This window comes from Schistocerca nitens, chromosome 1, assembly GCF_023898315.1.
Source record: "Schistocerca nitens isolate TAMUIC-IGC-003100 chromosome 1, iqSchNite1.1, whole genome shotgun sequence".
Lineage (NCBI taxonomy): Eukaryota > Metazoa > Arthropoda > Insecta > Orthoptera > Acrididae > Schistocerca > Schistocerca nitens.
In genome coordinates this window covers 560,539,167-560,557,136 of record NC_064614.1, presented here as the reverse complement: position 1 = coordinate 560,557,136, position 17,970 = coordinate 560,539,167, and the positions used below count along the sequence as shown (strand labels likewise).

Sequence of the window (17,970 nt, the reverse complement as noted above, 5' to 3'; positions counted from 1 at the left end):
AAGAAAATGATTGTGGACCCTGCTAGTTGGTAAAATAAGGAGTGCACACTCACAATAATTTAATAAAAATCATAATCTACTCAGAAAAAAAACAGAACTTTATCATAATAAACAACATGGGATTCTGCGTATATCAACGAAATGACATGCGGATTACATATTACAATGAGATTTATTGTACATCAGAACATAAATGCACATGATTATCGACACAAACAGTAGGTTAAAAGATACGGTATACTGAAATATTATGTGAGAATAAGAGTTGGCTCTAGAACAAGGGGCTCCTACTCTCTGTGATGCAATAGATTGACAATAATGACTGGAGGTCCTAATGAATCAAATATTAATCTTCCGACTATATAGCAGTATCGCAATTAGTAGTGAGAGCTCAAATGGGATCGTATGGAGAAACAAGCAAGGTGGACTTGTAGCAAAGCAAGCGCGTTTGCTGCTGAGGTATTCAGTATAAAATTGATAAGGTACTAAAATGCCGGAGCCACAAAATACTGTACCAGTACTGAAATCTGCAGCACGTGGTCAGTAGGCACCGTCCTGATGATGTAGGTGCCGACTTCTGCCGTGCAGCAACTCTGTGTCAACCCCTGGCCTCGAAGGCTGTCTGAGAATTCTGAGCTCTTCCGAAAAAGAGCGACCAAGTCGCAAGATCGTCCGACTACGACAAAGATCAGATCCTGAATTCACTGCCCGCACAACGCAAGAATGAAGCCAACATTGCTCTACTCCCTATTCTCCTCGAAAACCGCGAATCAGCATTCAGTTCCGATTCCAAAATTCCCCTACACTGTCTCAGAACATCATTTGTGCCAATAGCGACTGTTCCCTCCAATTTCGAGCAGGACTTTATGACGTCAACTAGCCTCAGTTTAAGTTGGCCAATCATGCCTCTGCTATTCAGCTGAGGGCACTGAACTTGCTGTTTGACCAGCTATGAAAACAACCTGCTTAGACCACTGGCCATCCGGCACCAGACAGTCACACCCAGCAGGACATGGTCCACAAGTATTCTCAGAATCAAGAGGACAATGCAGTCAGTCAGTGCCAGGAATCTTCGTTCCAGACGCACCGAAACAGTAAACACATAAATTGCAGCGACACTCAGACGTCTCGCAGGTCGTTTCGCCCTGCATACAATAGGCAAAACTCGACCGACAACAGTCGTTCAACCAGGTGCTTAAGCCTGTTGTACGAACCCCTCAGAATTCAGGGAAGTGCAGACCCCAACCGGAAATGCTGTGTGCCGTGTCCTCCGATGCTTGCCACCCAGGGAAGTAACCCAACATGTATAGGAATCAAGTGAAAAGTATTTTTTTGAGCTCTCAGTACAAATACTCTCATTACAATAACCTTATTCAGTCTGTTACTACTGTGCAATGACATAGAACATTAATAAAATTGATGAAAATGAGAGGAGACATGCAAAAGAGGGCATGGAACCTCTTGTTCATGATGAAAAGCTGTCTTTTGACAGTATTATGAAAGGGTAGATTGCTACGCACCATATAGTGGAGATGTTTAGTCATAATATTGTCATTATTCCACCTATGATTTTCCAAAGCTGTCTTCAGGGTGATTGCAGGAGTTCTAAGACATCATCATCTCCTTTGCTAATGTTTATGTTGTTCTTTTTATAAATAATACGAATGTTTTTGTTGTTATATGTTTGTGTGGTTGTCTTCTGCAGTAATTGTTATGATCAACTATTATTGGTTTTTCTGACTTAAGATGAAAAAACCAAAAATAACTGATTTTGTTGTTGTTAGAAAATGAGAACTTTATTGAAGCATTCAATGTTTACATTTCCAGTGAGCAGGAGATAATGCGAGAAGAACTTAGGTCATTGCAGAATTTGAAAAGCCGCCTCCAGCAACGAATTCAGGAGCTTGAAGAAGAAGTTAAACGAGTTAAGGAGGAGGCAGAGAAGGCAGCTAAAGCTGCCAAATCAGATGATGAAGTGAGTTCTTCGTATGACAGCATAAGTAAAACTTCATAGCATAGTGGCCTCTCCATTGGTGCACCTGTAATCATAATAAAGTATGAGGTCCATTCAAAAAATTCTGGAACATTCGTAATTTCGTACCAATGGTGTATTGGAGCGAAATGTGGTTGGCAACCCTGCACATGCCTGTGTTTAGTGCATAACTGCCGCAAATTTCATTGTGGTTTGTCTGTTAGTTACTGTTCAGAGCTGTATTGAGTAGAACATTGAGTCACACAGTTTGCGAAGTTCAAGATGGCAGAGTTATAGGAACAACTCATTTGCATTAAATTTTGCATGAAATGCAGGAAAACTTGTATGCACGCGCGCACACACACACACACACACACACACACACACACACACCAAATGATGCACGAATCTTACAGGGATGAGTTCTTAAGCTGTACTCAGTGTTACAAATGGTCCACACGGTTTTAAAATAGCCAGATGAAGGTTAAAGCTGACCCTCTTTCAGGACGCCCTTCGTCTACCAACTACACTTGTGTCAGGAACATCAATGAAATTGAGCACTGCCTGAGAGATTGCAGCAAAATGTAACATTCAGTTGGATCATGTCATGAAATCCTGACACAGCATCTTGGAATGCATCGTGTTGCCACCAAGTTAGTTCGATTGCTCTTGAGTCAAGACCAGAAAGACCTTAGTTATGCATTGTGTGAAGAGCTTTTGGATTGTGCAAATGAGAATGAGATGTTCCTTAAGAGAATCATAACTGGAGATGAGAGGTGGGTCTACAGGTATGACGTTGATACATTGAAAGGAAGATGATTTGCAATGATAGATGAGATAAAAGAAAATTCGCCGATGGCGCTTTGCACGATCTTGCAAAAGTCTTACCAAGACTGCTTTCAGAAGTGGAAACAGAATTGGGGCTGTTTTATCAATTGTGGAGTACAATATTTTGAAGAAGATCATGCAGAATAAGTAAAAGGTAAGCAATGAAAAATTTGTGGACAAAGTTCTGGAATGTTTTTGAACAGACCTCATATATTTTCATAAATTAATGTGGAAAGTTAGAAAGTCTACATGTTACCTTTGCTTTTTCTGTTTTACTACTTACAGTTAAACTACTACATTAATAACATGCAGAATACAACTAATGAATATAACCCCATGCGAAGCTGAACACTTATTTGTATAGAAAGGAAGATTCAATTCAGAAAGTCATTAACAAAATGACAGGAATAATTGCAACTCCCACTATTACTGATTGAAGCACTTAAAACACAGAACTTATTGCTTTCTAAACAGTAGGTATGTTATACATATGGTTATGGAAAGTCCATGGTGAAATATAAATAATGGGAGTAAAACCAACAGTGCAGCATATAGTTAGTGTTTTAAAACCCAGATGATGGGTGTGGATGTGGGTGCAAGTGACCATGCTCTGTACTAGTTAGCTCTAAAGAAGAAAATCATCTGAAAGCTTAGCAATGTTTGCAGCATTGTTTGTGGCCCATCAATTACTTAACACCAAAATTCTGTTGTGGCGCAAGGCAACATACACCAAATAAATGTTAGTGACTATTATTTTCTTTAAACAAATTGTAAAAAAATCACACCTGCCGTGTGTGCGTTGTGGGTGCCGATACCAGTAAAGAGTAATATCTGAAAGAAGTGTCTTGACGGTGGCCTAATCTTGATGTCCTTGAGTGCCTTACAGTTTCAAAATTAATGTAGGTTATGTCTAAGAACAGTTTTTATAAATATTTATTTAGAGTAAATATAAGTCAGTAAAATATTTTGTCTTCTATTGGTAATATAACAACATACTTGTTGATAGGTAGAGAAGATTAGAATTTTTAACATGAAACTTTGTTTATATTTGTTGCATTGACTGTTACAAAGCTACAAAATACAGCTAAGCCTAGTTAAGATAGTACCAAGTAAAACACTTTCTCTGGTTAAGTACTCTTTTTATTCTTATCATACAAAAACATCTTGAGTGCCTTTATAAAGCATTTCCTTCAGAATGCCCTTCTTGTGCTCTGCACAAGACATGGCTACCCAAAAATGTATTTTCTATAAGATTGAAGAAACTCATGGACATTTGTCAACAAACAATTACAACTTGAAAAATAACAACAGGGATATGTTAGCTAATGTTAACAACTGGACATTAAAAATATTATTCATCATGCAGGTACAGTAGTTAATGTTCTGCTGTTATGCTCCCAGTGTTGTTGAACTTTATGGTAAGGTAACAGTTTTTTAGCAGTGGTGAAAGTGGTGACAATATTGAATTATGACGAAATCATGACACTGTCATAAAAAGTAATTTTAAAGTGTCTTGGGATGCTATCTTTGACATTGAGTGTCATTTTGCAAAGATGCTATCTTTGACATTGAGTGTCATTTTGCAAATGAGAGGACTAGGAAGAAATGACTTTAAAGGGACAGTAACAATAACACACCTGAAAGTGAAGCCTATATGTGGTGAGTTGGAAAAGGTTTTGTTCAATGGGTACACCAAGCCAGAGCTCCAAAAAAATGTATCAGTAATTCAAGCAAATGCTGTGGAAATTATGAATGACAATACTGCTTGTACAGTTTGGTTCAAGAGATTTGAACCACATGATGGAATTGTTTACTGAAAAAAAAAATCTAATGGTGCAATAACAAAAAAGTGACCTATTTAAAGCTGACAAATTTGGACCAACTGCCCACCTTGCCATCTCCCCTTTCCCACTTGCTAAAATATGCCCAACATGTCTTTCAGCTCATTGGAAGAAACAAAATTTTGTGCTTGTGTTGTATATTTACGATTTTTCCATGCTCCTTACTTGAATGGTATGGGAAGAAACTTTAATACATAGTACAGTGACAAGTACCCTTTGCCATGTAATTCACTGTGATATGCATGCAGATGCTCTTCATTGGTAAAATCATAAATTCCCTTTGGACCAAAAACTTGCATAAATACTGTGTGAGTACACAAATGAGTGACAAGCGTATTGGGTGGAATTCAATTTGGCAGAAAGTTTTAGAAAACTGTTTTAAACACCAGTAAAGACTTAAGCAATAAACACTTAAAAAGTTTCTTAAAAGCATGTTGTTTCTGTGCTCCCAAAAGTATTGGATAAATTATTTAAATATCTTATGTTGCTGCATATATATGTTTCTTACAACAGAAGCTGCCAGTATAGTGCTAATAACTTGTTTCTTGTTTATGACCTTTTTCATGCAGTAAGCATTTTACCCCCATAATTTTGAATAGTACCTTAACGCTAAAATCAGCAGTCCAACTTCCCTATCCAGGATGCTTCAGGACAGCACTGAATTTGTTAATTGTGCAGAATTCACAACAACATACTCTAATACAATTTCTGCTGAAAGTTACTTTTGCCTCATGCTCGAGCACTGTTCTTCTGGCTACAAAATTCAGAGATTTATTCATTCTGTAATTTAACAGATTCCTCCCTTGTAGTTCCATCTACTACTCTTTTCATGTCTGAATAGAGATCTTGCAGTTAGTGTTTCATTCCCAGTACAAAAAAGAAAATTTCTGTAAATATTGATTTATAAAATGTCAAACATTATATAAAACAGTAAATTAAAGCAAATATGCTGGAGATGTGACTTCTTTTTTAACTGAATTTTTTTACTGATTTAGTAAATTAAAATTGGGCTAGTTGTTACAAATCCCAATTGAAACAATTTCATATAAGAGTGCAAAATCAATTACATCACTAAATTGTTAAAAATTTAGAAAACAAAACTATCAAACTAAATTTTGAAAATATTTATTTATTTAGAAAAGTTTCATAATTTTTTTTGAGGTCATCAGTCTTCTGACTGGTTTGATGCGGTCCGCCACGAATTCCTCTCCTGTGGCGACCTCTTCATCTCAGAGTAGCACTTGCAACTTATGTCCCCAATTATTTGCTGGATATATTCCAGTCTCTGTCTTCTTCTAAAGTTTTTGCCCTCTACAGCTCCCTCTAGTACCATGGAAGTCATTCCCTGACATCTTACAGATATTCTATCTCCTGTACCTTCTTCTTGTCGGTGTTTTCCACACGCTCCTTTCCTCTCTGATTCTGCACAGAACCTCCTCCTTCCTTACCTTATCAGTCCACCTAATTTTCAACACTTTCCTGTGGCATCACACCTCAAATGCTTTGATTCTCTACTGTTCCAGTTTTCCACAGTTCATGTTTCACTACCATACAATGCTGTGCTCCAGACATACATTCTCAGAAATTTTTCTCTCAAATTAAGGCCTATGTTTGATAAAAGTAGACTTCTTTTGGCCAGGAATGCCCTTTTTGCCAGTGCTAGTCTGCTTTTGAAGTCGTCCTTGCTCTGTCCGTCACTGGTTATTTTGCTGCCTAGGTAGCAGAATTCCTTAACTTCATCTACTTCGTGTCCATCAGTCCTGATGTTAAGTTTCTCGCTGCTCTCATTTCTGCCACTTCTCATTACTTTCATCATACTTTGATTTACTATCAATCATTATTCTGTACTGTACTAATTAGATTGTTCATTCCATTCAGTATATCATGTAATTCTTCTTCACTTTCACTCAGGATAGCAATGACATCAGCGACTTGTTTCGTTGGTACCCTTTCACCTTGAATTTTAATTCCAATCCTGAACCATTCTTTTATTTCCATCATTGCTTTTTCGACGTAGATTGAACAGTTGGGGGGAAAGACTACACCCCTGTCTTACACCCTTTTTAGTCCAAGCACTTCGTTCTTGGTCATCCACTCTTATTATTCCCTCCTGGCTTTTGTACAAATTGTATATCACCCATCTCTCCCTATAGCTTAGCATTATTTTCCTCAAAATTTCGAACATCTTGCATCATTTGACATAGTCGAATGCTTTTTCCAGGTCAACAAATCCTATGAATGTGTTTTGATTTTTCTTCAGTCTTGCTTCCATTATCAGCCGCAGTGTCAGAATTGCCTCTCGGGTGCCTTTACCTTTTCTAAAGCCAAAGTGATTGTCACTTAGCATACCCTCTATTTTCTTTTGCATTCTGCTGTATATTATCCTTGTTAGCAACTTGGATGCATGAGCTGCAATGCTGATTGTGCGATAATTCTTACACTTGTCAGCTCTTGCAGTCTTCGGAATTGTGTGGATGATATTTTTGCAAAAGTCAGATGGTATATCGCCAGACTCATACTTATTACCCACCAACATGAAGAGTCATTTTGTTGCCACTCCCCCAATGATTTTAGAAATTCTGATGGAATGTTATGTACCCCTTCTGCCTTATTTGATCTTCAGTCCCCCAAAGCTCTCTTAAATTATGATTCTAGTACTGGATCCCCTATCTCTTCTAAATCAACTCCTGTTTCTTCTACTGTCACATCAGACGAATCTTCCCCCTCATAGAGGTCTTCAATGTGCTCTTTCCACCTATATGCCCTCTCCTCTGCATTTAACAGTGGAATTCCCATTGCACTTTTTATGCTATCACCCTTGCTTTTAATGTCACCGAAGGTTGTTTTTGACTTTCCTGTATGTGGAGATGGTCCTTCTGGCACATTCTTCACATTTTTCATGCAGCCATCTCGTATTAGCTTCCCTGCACTTCCTATTTATTGCATTCCTCGTGTATTTCTGTATTCCTGAATTTCCCTTAACATTTTTGTACTCTTCTTTCATCGATCAACGGAAGTATTTCTTCCGTTACCCATGGTTTCTTCCCAGTTACCTTTTTTCTACATATGATGGCCCTTTTTAGAGATGTCCATTCCTCTTCAACTGTACTGCCTACTGAGCTATTCCTTATTGCTGTATCCATAGCCTTGGAGAACTTCAAGTGTATCTCATCATTCTTTAGTACTTCCATATCCCACTTCTTTGCGTATTGATTCTCCCTTACTAATCTCTTGAACTTCAGCCTACTCTTCATCACAACTATATTGTGATCTGAGTCTATATCTGCTCCTGGGTATGCCTTACAATCCAGTATCTGATTTTAGAATCTCTGAAATCATCTTGTATCACCTAGTCTTTTTCAAGTATACCACCTCCTTTTTTGGTTTTTGAACAGAGTATTTGCTGTTACTAGCTGAAATTTATTACAGAATTCAATTAGTCTTTCTCCTCTCTCATTCCTTGCCCCAAGCCCGTATTTTCCTGCAACCTTTTCTTCTACTCCTTCCACTACAACTGCATTCCAGTCCCATGACTATTAGATTTTCATCTCCCCTTACATACTGTATTACCCTTCCAGCATCCTCATATAATTTCTGTATTTCTTCATATTCAGCTTGTGATGTCTGTGTGTATATGTGAACTATAGTTTTTGGTGTTGGTTTGCTGTCGATTTTGATAAGAACAACCCTATCACTGAACTGTTCAGTGTAACACAGTCTTTGCTCTCCCTTTCTATTCATAACGAATCCTACTCCCATCATATCAGTTTCTGCTACTTTTGATATTACTCTATACTCATCTGACCATAAGTCCTTGCCTTCTTTCCATTTCACTTCACAGATCCGTACTATATCTAGATTGAGCCTTTGCATTTCCCTTTTCACATTTTCAAGCTTACAACATTCCACACCCCGACTTGTAGAATGTTATCCTTTTGTTGATTATTCAAGCTTTTTCTGTTGGTCACCTCCCCCTTGGCAGTCTCCTCCTGGAGATCCAAATGGGGGACTATTCCGGAATCTTTTGCCAATGGAGAGATCATAATGACACTTTTTAAATTACAGGCCACATGTATGGTTATACTAAACCAAAAATTATTTACATACTAGCTAGGTACCCAGCATTGCCCTGGTGTACATATTTATTTCAGTTCTATTAGTCCATTTCCTCCTCCCTCTTCTCTCTGCCCACTTCTTCTGCCCTCCCACTCTCTGGCCTTTTCCTTCTGCCCTCTGGGTGTATCTGCGGCTTCACCCTCTCTCTCTCCCTCTGTATCTCCTGCTTATTATTCCTTTCTAGCCCACCTCCTCTTCCCCCTTTCTCTGTCCATCTCCTCCACTATGTCATACAATGATATAATTTCGTAAATACATTCAGCAGCGCATGTGGATACTGTCTTCTAAATGTGTTATGAATAGAGTTAGCAGCAAAGAAACAATAAGTGTAAACGTCATGACATGATGTCTGATGCGGCAGTTTTACTGTATGAACAGCGAAAATGTCGTTCTGGGGGGTGTCAGTGAAAAAAGGTTTTGTAAAGGTTTGAAATTATGTGCAAAGTTTGTTGCAAGTGACTTAATGCTCTTGTTCTCAAGTGTAGATGAATAGAATCTGGGCATTTGTGTGTCGTGACGTACACTTCTTTTTCACATCCACCACCACCCCTTTGATAGATAGATTCGTAGTCCCACAGTGATCCTTTCTAAACAGGAAGTAAAATGTGTACGAAATTTGGTCGAAATCAGTCTATTGATTTTGCAGATGTGGTACATGGATGCGTACGTACGTACGCACATACATACATACATACATACATACATACATACATATGAATATAATAGAGGGAAACATTCCACGTGGGAAAAATATATCTAAAAACAAAGATGATGAGACTTACCAAACGAAAGTGCTGGCAGGTCGATAGACACACAAACAAACACAAACATACACACAAAATTCAAGCTTTCGCAAACAATGTTTGCTTCATCAGGAAAGAGGGAAGGATAGGGAAAGAGGAAAGGATGTGGGTTTTAAGGGAGAGGGTAAGGAGTCATTCCAATCCGGGGAGCGGAAAGACTTACCTTAGGGGAAAAAAAGGACAGGTATACACTAGCGCACACACACACATATCCATCCGCACATACACAGACACAAGCAGACATTTGTAAAGGCAAAGAGTTTGGGCAGAGATGTCAGTCGTTTGATGTGGAATGGGTGGCAGCTGTCATAATGGAGGTACTGTTGCTTGTTGGTGGGTTTGATGTGGACGGACGTGTGAAGCTGGCCATTGGACAGATGGAGGTCAACGTCAAGGAAAGTGGCATGGGATTTGGAGTAGGACCAGGTGAACCTGATGGAACCAAAGGAGTTGAGGTTGGAGAGGAAATTCTGAAGTTCTTCTTCACTGTGAGTCCAGATCATGAAAATGTCATCAATAAATCTGTACCAAACTCTGGGTTGGCAGGCTTGGGTAACCAAGACGGCTTCCTCTAAGCGACCCATGAATAGGTTGGCGTACGAGGGGGCCATCCTGGTACCCATGGCTGTTCCCTTTAATTGTTGGTATGTCTGGCCTTCAAAAGTGAAGAAGTTGTGGGTCAGGATGAAGCTGGCTAAGGTAATGAGGAAAGAGGTTTTAGGTAGGGTGGTAGGTGATCGGCGTGAAAGGAAGTGCTCCATCGCAGCGAGGCCCTGGACGTGTGGAATATTTGTGTATAAGGAAGTGGCATCAATGGTTACAAGGATGGTTTCCAGGGGTAACAGATTGGGTAAGGATTTCAGGCGTTCGAGAAAGTGGTTGGTGTCTTTGATGAAGGATGGGAGACTGCATGTAATGGGTTGAAGGTGTTTGATCTACGTAGGCAGAGATACGTTCTGTGGGGGCTTGGTAACCAGCTACAATGGGGTGGCCAGGATGATTGGGTTTGTGAATTTTAGGAAGAAGGTAGAAGGACCTCCAATTAATTGTTGTTTATTGAAATGTCCAGAAAGATCAATGTCTATCGCCTTCAAAGCACGATACAAAGGAACGCTGCACCGCCAGCGATGACGGTAACCACGTCGCAGAGGCATTGCTGTGGCACGTGCCACAGCAATGCCTCTGCGACGTGGTTACCGTCGTCGCTGGCGGTGCAGCGTTCCTGTGTATCGTGCTTTGAAGGCGATAGACATTGATCTTTCTGGACAGTTCAATAAACAACAATTAATTGGAGGTCCAAACGTATTTCGTGGACTCCGTTTGAACTTCACATGTGATGTACAAGCCGTGTTTGGAGGTAGTACATGGCTTACACTTGCTGTAGTATGGGGCAATCATTGTGATTATGGTGGCCTTGAAGCTTTCCCAGATGCTAATATTCTTACATGGAAGACATGGAGTGCGGGGTGCGGTGTCAAAAGGTTGATGGAGTCAGGTGAAAGGTTTTGTAGGGGGCCTAAGGTTCTGAGGATTCCTTGAAGCTCCGCCTGGACATCAGGAATGGGATTACCTTGGCAAACTTTGTATGTGGTGTTGTCTGAAAGCTGGACGCAGTCCCTCAGCCACATACTCCCGATGATCAAGTACCATGGTCGTGGAACCCTTGTCCCCGTAAGAATGATGATGGATCGGTCAGCCTTCAGATCACGGATAGCCTGGGCTTCAGCAGTGGTGATGTTGGGAGTAGGATTAAGGTTTTTTAAGAAGGGTTGAGAGGCAAGGCTGGAAGTCAGAAATTCCTGGAAGGTTTGGAGAGGGTGATTTTGAGGAAGAGGAGGTGGGTCCTGCTGTGACGGAGGACGGAACTGTTCCAGGCAGGGTTCAATTTGGATAGTGTCTTGGGGAGTTGGATCATTAGGAGTAGGATTAGGATCATTTTTCTTCGTGGCAAAGTGATATTTCCAGCAGAGAGTACGAGTGTAGGACAGTAAATCTTTGACAAGGGCTGTTTGGTTGATTCTTGGAGTGAGGCTGAAGGTGAGGCCTTTGGATAGGACAGAGGTTTCAGATTGGGAGAGATGTTTGGGGGAAAGGTTAACTACTGAATTAGGATGTTGTGGTTCCAGATTGTGTTGATTGGAATTTTGAGGTTTTGGAGGGAGTGGAGCTGGAAGGGGGAGATTGAGTAGATCGGAGAGACTCGGTTTGTGTGCAATGAGAGGAGGTTGAGGTTTGCTGGAACGGTTGTGAAGGGTGAGTGAGTTGCCTTTCTGGAGGTGGGAAACCAGGAGATTGGATAGTTTTTTGAGGTGGAGGGTGGCATGCTGTTGTAATTTGTGGTTGGCCTGTAGGAGGATGCTCTGAACAGCCGGTGTGGATGTGGGAGACGAAAGATTGAGGACTTTTATTAAGGATAGGAGTTGACGGGTGTGTTCATCGGCTGAGTTGATGTGTAGGTGAAGGATTAGGTGGGTGAGGGCAATGGATTGTTCAGTTTGGAACTGGTATAGGGACTGATGAAGAAATAATGACGTTAAAACCTGTGGGAAGCGGCTAAAAATTATCAGTGATGCGGGAAAAACTGAAATGGAAATAAAGCGAATGTTATTAGAACTAGCCGAAATGGTTGTTTAATAGGTGAAAGGAACTGTTTGTAAACTAGAAACGGTGGATTTTATAGCATGTATGTTTGTGTTTGTTTGTGTGTCTATCGACCTGCCAGCGCTTTCGTTTGGTAAGTCACATCATCTTTGTTTTTAGATATATTTTTCCCCTGTGGAATGTTTCCCTCTATTATATTCATATCTTTAATTTGAACCCAACAACTACGTTTGTTATTGTCACTGTTGCATTTCGAAATCTTTTCTCTCATCCTATTTTCTGTTTCTATTTTTGCCAGTAGTTTCACTTTGTATTCACCTTCTCCTTTTTACCGTAATCTACTATACAATTTTATCCCGCCTATATATACTCAATAACACGTAACCCACTTCCAAACCATAACCAAAAAATTTTTTGCCGCTTTCAACACTACCGCTGCTATAAAATACACCGTTTCTAGTTCACAAACAGTTCCTTTCACCTATTAAACAACCATTTTGGCTAGTTCTAATACCTTTCGCTTTATTTCAATTTCCGTTTTTCCCACGTCACTGATCATTTTTAGCCACTTCCCACAGGTTTTAACGTCATTATTTCTTTGTCAGAGAATTGTTAGCCTCATTTTCATAATCTGCCACCACAAAATCACTCCTTTTAATACATTTACACGCAGTTTTTTTGAAATTTTTCATAATTTCTCTGTCCTTTAATGTGTTTTGGCGGCAACACAACCACCTAACCTTTGTGCACATCGTTGTCTACCAACCCAAGTTCACCACAGGATCAACATAGCCAAGCTTTAACCAACAATTTTTCACCTTTTTTCACACCATGTCTCCAGTTGCTTTCTAGTTCACCTTTATCTCTCCCCAAATATTTTTATTTTCATTTTCATTTCAGCCTCATGTTACACTTTCCACCTTCTAATACCATGTCACCCTCACAACACCCCCACAACGACCCCATTAAGTTTTATTTACATTCCCTCCGCAAACATGCCTTCGCCCTAGCCAGATTACGCTCCCATGTTTTATTTTCTCAGGCTTGTCTGACATTTGGCATTACCCCCCAAGGCCTCACACTGAAACTTCCCATCTCTGGTTGCAACCCTTCTTTCCATCAGTCCCTATACCAGTTCCAAACTGAACAATCCATTACCCTCACCCACCTAATCCTTCACCTACACATCAACTCAGCCAATGAACACACCCGTCAACTCCTATCCTTAATAAAAGTCCTCAATCTTTCCTCTCCCACATCCACACTGGCTGTTCAGAGCATCCTCCTACAGGCCAACCACAAATCACAACAGCATGCCACCCTCCACCTCAAAAAACTATCCAATCTCCTGGTTTCCCACCTCCGGATAGGCAACTCACTCACCCTTCACAACCTTTCCAGCAAACCTCAACCTCCTCTCATTGCACACAAACCGAGTCTCTCCCATCTACTCAATCTCCCACTTCCAGCTCCACCCCCTCCAAAACCTCAAAATTCCGATCAACACAATCTGGAACCACAGCACCCTAATTCAGTAGTTAACCTTTCCCCCAAACCACTCTCCCAATCCGAAACCTCTGTCCTATCCAAAGGCCTCACCTTCAGCCCCACTCCCAGATTCAACCAAACAGTCCTTGTCAAAGATTTACTGTCGTACACTCGTACTCTCTGCTGGAAATATCACTTTGCCACGAAGAAAAATGATCCTAATCCTACTCCTAATGATCCAACTCCCCAAGACACTATCCAAATTGAACCCTGCCTGGAACAGTTCCATCCTCCGTCACAGCGGGACCCACCTCCTCTTCCTCAACATCACCCTCTCCAAACCTTCCAGGAATCTCTGACTTCCAGCCTTGCCTCTCAATCCGTTTTAAAAAACCTTAATCCTACTCCCAACATCACCACTGCTGAAGCCCAGGCTATCCGTGATCTGAAGGCTGACCGATCCATCATCATTCTTACGGCGGACAAGGGTTCCACGACCGTGGTACTTGATCATCGGGAGTATGTGGCTGAGGGACTGCGTCAGCTTTCAGACAACACCACATACAAAGTTTGCCAAGGTAATCTCATTCCTGATGTCCAGGCGAAGCTTCAAGGAATCCTCAGAACCTTAGGCCCCCTACAAAACCTTTCACCTGACTCCATCAACCTCTTGACACCACTGACACCCCACAACCCTACCTTCTACCTTCTTCCTAAAATTCACAAACCCAATCGTTCCGGCCGCCCCATTGTAGCTGGTGACCAAGCCCCCACAGAATGTATCTCTGCCTACGTAGATCAACACCTTCAACCCATTACATGCAGTCTCCCATCCTTCATCAAAGACACCAACCACTTTCTCGAACACCTGGAATCCTTACCCAATCTGTTACCCCCGGAAACCATCCTTGTAACCATTGATGCCACTTCCTTATACACAAATATTCCACACGTCCAAGGCCTCGCTGCGATGGAGCACTTCCTTTTACGCCGATCACCTACCACCCTACCTAAAACCTCTTTCCTCATTACCTTAGCCAGCTTCATCCTGACCCACAACTTCTTCACTTTTGAAGGCCAGACATACCAAAAATTAAAGGGAACAGCCATGGGTACCAGGATGGCCCCCTCGTACGCCAACCTATTCATGGGTCGCTTAGAGGAAGCCTTCTTGGTTACCCAGGCCTGCCAACCCAGAGTTTGGTACAGATTTATTGATGACATTTTCATGATCTGGACTCACAGTGAAGAAGAACTCCAGAATTTCCTCTCCAACCTCAACTCCTTTGGTTCCATCAGATTCACCTGGTCCTACTCCAAATCCCATGCCACTTTCCTTGACGTTGACCTCCATCTGTCCAATGGCCAGCTTCACACGTCCGTCCACATCAAACCCACCAACAAGCAACAGTACCTCCATTATGACAGCTGCCACCCATTCCACATCAAATGGTCCCTTCCCTACAGCCTAGGTCTTCGTGGCAAATGAATCTGCTCCAGTCCGGAATCCCTGAACCATTACACCAACTACCTGAAAGCAGCTTTCGCATCCCGCAACTACCCTCCCGACCTGGTACAGAAGCAAATAACCAGAGCCACTTCCTCATCCCCTCAAACCCAGAACCTCCCACAGAAGAACCACAAAAGTGCTCCACTTGTGACAGGATACTTTCCGGGACTGGATCAGACTCTGAATGTGGCTCTCCAGCAGGGATATGACTTCCTCAAATCCTGCCCTGAAATGAGATCCATCCTTCATGAAATCCTCCCCACTCCACCAAGAGTGTCTTTCCGCCATCCACCCAACCTTCATAGCCTCTTAGGTCATCCCTATGAAATCCCCAAACCACCTTCCCTACCCTCTGGCTCCTACCCTTGTAACCGCCCCCGGTGTAAAACCTGTCCCATGCACCGTCCCACCACCACCTACTCCAGTCCTGTAACCCGGAAGGTGTACACGATCAAAGGCAGAGCCATGTGTGAAAGCACCCACATGATTTACCAACTGACCTGCCTACACTGTGAAGCTATCTATGTGAGAATGACCAGCAACAAACTGTCCATTCACGTGAATGGACACAGGCAGACAGTGTTTGTTGGTAATGAGGATCACCCTGTGGCTAAACATGCCTTGGTGCACGACCAGCACATCTTGGCACAGTGTTACACCGTCCGGGTTTTCTGGATACTTCCCACTAACACCAACCTCTCAGAACTCCGGAGATGGGAACTTGCCCTTCAGTATATCCTCTCTTCTCGTTATCCGCCAGGCCTCAACCTCCGCTAATTTCAAGTTGCCGCCGCTCATACCTCACCTGTCTTTCAACATCTTTGCCTCTGTACTTCTGCCTCGACTCACATCTCTGCCCAAACTCTTTGCCTTTACAAATGTCTGCTTGTGTCTGTATATATGTGTGTGTGTGTGTGTGTGTGTGTGTGTGTGTGTATATATATATATACCTGTCCTTTTTCCCCCCTAAGGTAAGTCTTTCTGCTCCCGGGATTGGAATGACTCCTTACCCTCTCCCTTAAAACCCACATCCTTTCGTCTTTCCCTCTCCTTCCCTCTTTCCTGATGAAGCAACCATTGGTTGCGAAAGCTTGAATTTTGTGGGTATGTTTGTGTTTGTTTGTGTGTCTATCGCCCTTCAAGCGCTTTCGTTTGGTACGTCACATCATCTTTGTTTTTAGATATACATACATACATTTTTATTGTATGTGTGAATATTTTTTCTGTGATATGGTGCCCCTAGCTACGCAGAACTTACCAGTGAAAACCCTATAAAAATCCATCCAGTAGTTCTGCGGATTAATATGTTCAGGCAGACAGACAAAGTTGCAATAAAACTTCTGTGATCAGATTTTCATGAATTAAAGCTTATAGTTTGCTCCAAACTATGCTCAACTTACCTGTCAAAACTCCATGATAACGTGTCTAATAGTTTTGGAGATTACAACAATATTATGAAAAGGATAGTTGCTACTCATCATATAGTGGAGATGCTGAGTCGCGGATAGGCACAACAGAAAGACTGCCACAATATAACCTTTTCGCCAAGAAGGCCTTTGTCAAAAATGGATGATTGACAGATACGCATGCACACACACATGCACATGCAACTCTCTGGTAGCTGGAGCCACACTGAGTTTTAGTTTTGGATATTAGCATCTTCAAAACAGATAGGCAGGGCAGTTTTATAGATTCATTATTACTACAGATGTTTTTATTTTGTATAATGTTGCTAGCCAGTAATTACCTCCAGACAGTGAAAAATTTAGTACTGCCAGTGGGTGTGTTTACAGTTACATGGCACTATCCTAGCTCTTGATAGTTCCTTCCTCAGGGAGGTGAGAGGGGTTGGTTGGTAAAGATTAAAAAGGAAGGGCAAGTCACTCAGACTTCAGGATGAGAGGGACACACCTATAATTTCTTTTGAGTGAATTTTGCTTTAGATACAATAAATACTGTGTGCAAAGCGAGAAGAAGAGAAAGTGTGCTTGACTCCCTTAGTTGACTGGCTCCACCATGAGATGTTTGTTCCTCCGCTTGTGACTCAAGGAAGCACACCTTATCACAGGCAATTGCTACACATGCAGATGGTTCACAAACACGATCTTACATGTGAAATGAAAAACATGTGGGTTTAATTGACATACCTCAGTGAACATCAGTTGCCAGCCATTTTAGATTAGTTTCCAGGTGAACTTAGACATTTTTGAGGTCTTTGTGTAATGAATAATCAGTTTAGATTTCATTGACTCGCTACCATCTAATCCTGTAGCTTATTTTCCACTCAAGAATACTGTGCCATTGCATACACTGCGAATGTTTAGTAGAGCTATGGAGCAGAAGAGTATGATTTGAAAGGTTACTCTTATAATTGTCTAGAGTATATTTTCATAAATTAATGTAATCATCAAGTTTCAGCCAAGTGTAACTGAACAGCAGTTTTTCTTGGAACTTATTTTTGTGAAAAACCAGTACATCTGTGTTTTTTTGTCTTCTAATAACGCCTAGTTGTTTCCAGAGAATGTTTATTGAATAGCATGTCTATTTGAGACCATTTAGTAAATTTGAGTTGTTTCCTAATGTAGTGGCAACAGTCCATGCTAGGGCTGTTGATAAAATATCAATATATTAAAATTTTCCCCTAAAAATCTCTATATACTTCGACAGTATTTTTCCCCAGATATATTGATATCAAAATGGCAATATTGAGTTCCGATATTTTTATTTTATATTATTTTTTTACACATTTTTGATAAATATATGAAGTTATTCTTTCGAAATTGTGGTAGAATATAATTTTAGTTGTAGTGT

The 17,970-nt window shown here is 41.1% G+C and overlaps 1 protein-coding gene across 10 annotated transcripts in view; it reads left to right on the top strand.

Moving 5' to 3' along the window:
* The window catches only part of LOC126254530 (C-Jun-amino-terminal kinase-interacting protein 4), a 263,338-nt gene that overhangs the window by 63,099 nt on the left and 182,269 nt on the right, over positions 1–17,970 (top strand). For all 10 annotated transcript variants that reach the window (XM_049955327.1, XM_049955319.1, XM_049955323.1 and 7 more), the window contains one exon: positions 1,828–1,975. In XM_049955327.1, coding sequence (XP_049811284.1) covers positions 1,828–1,975 — 148 coding nt within the window. The remainder of the gene's footprint in view (positions 1–1,827; positions 1,976–17,970) is intronic.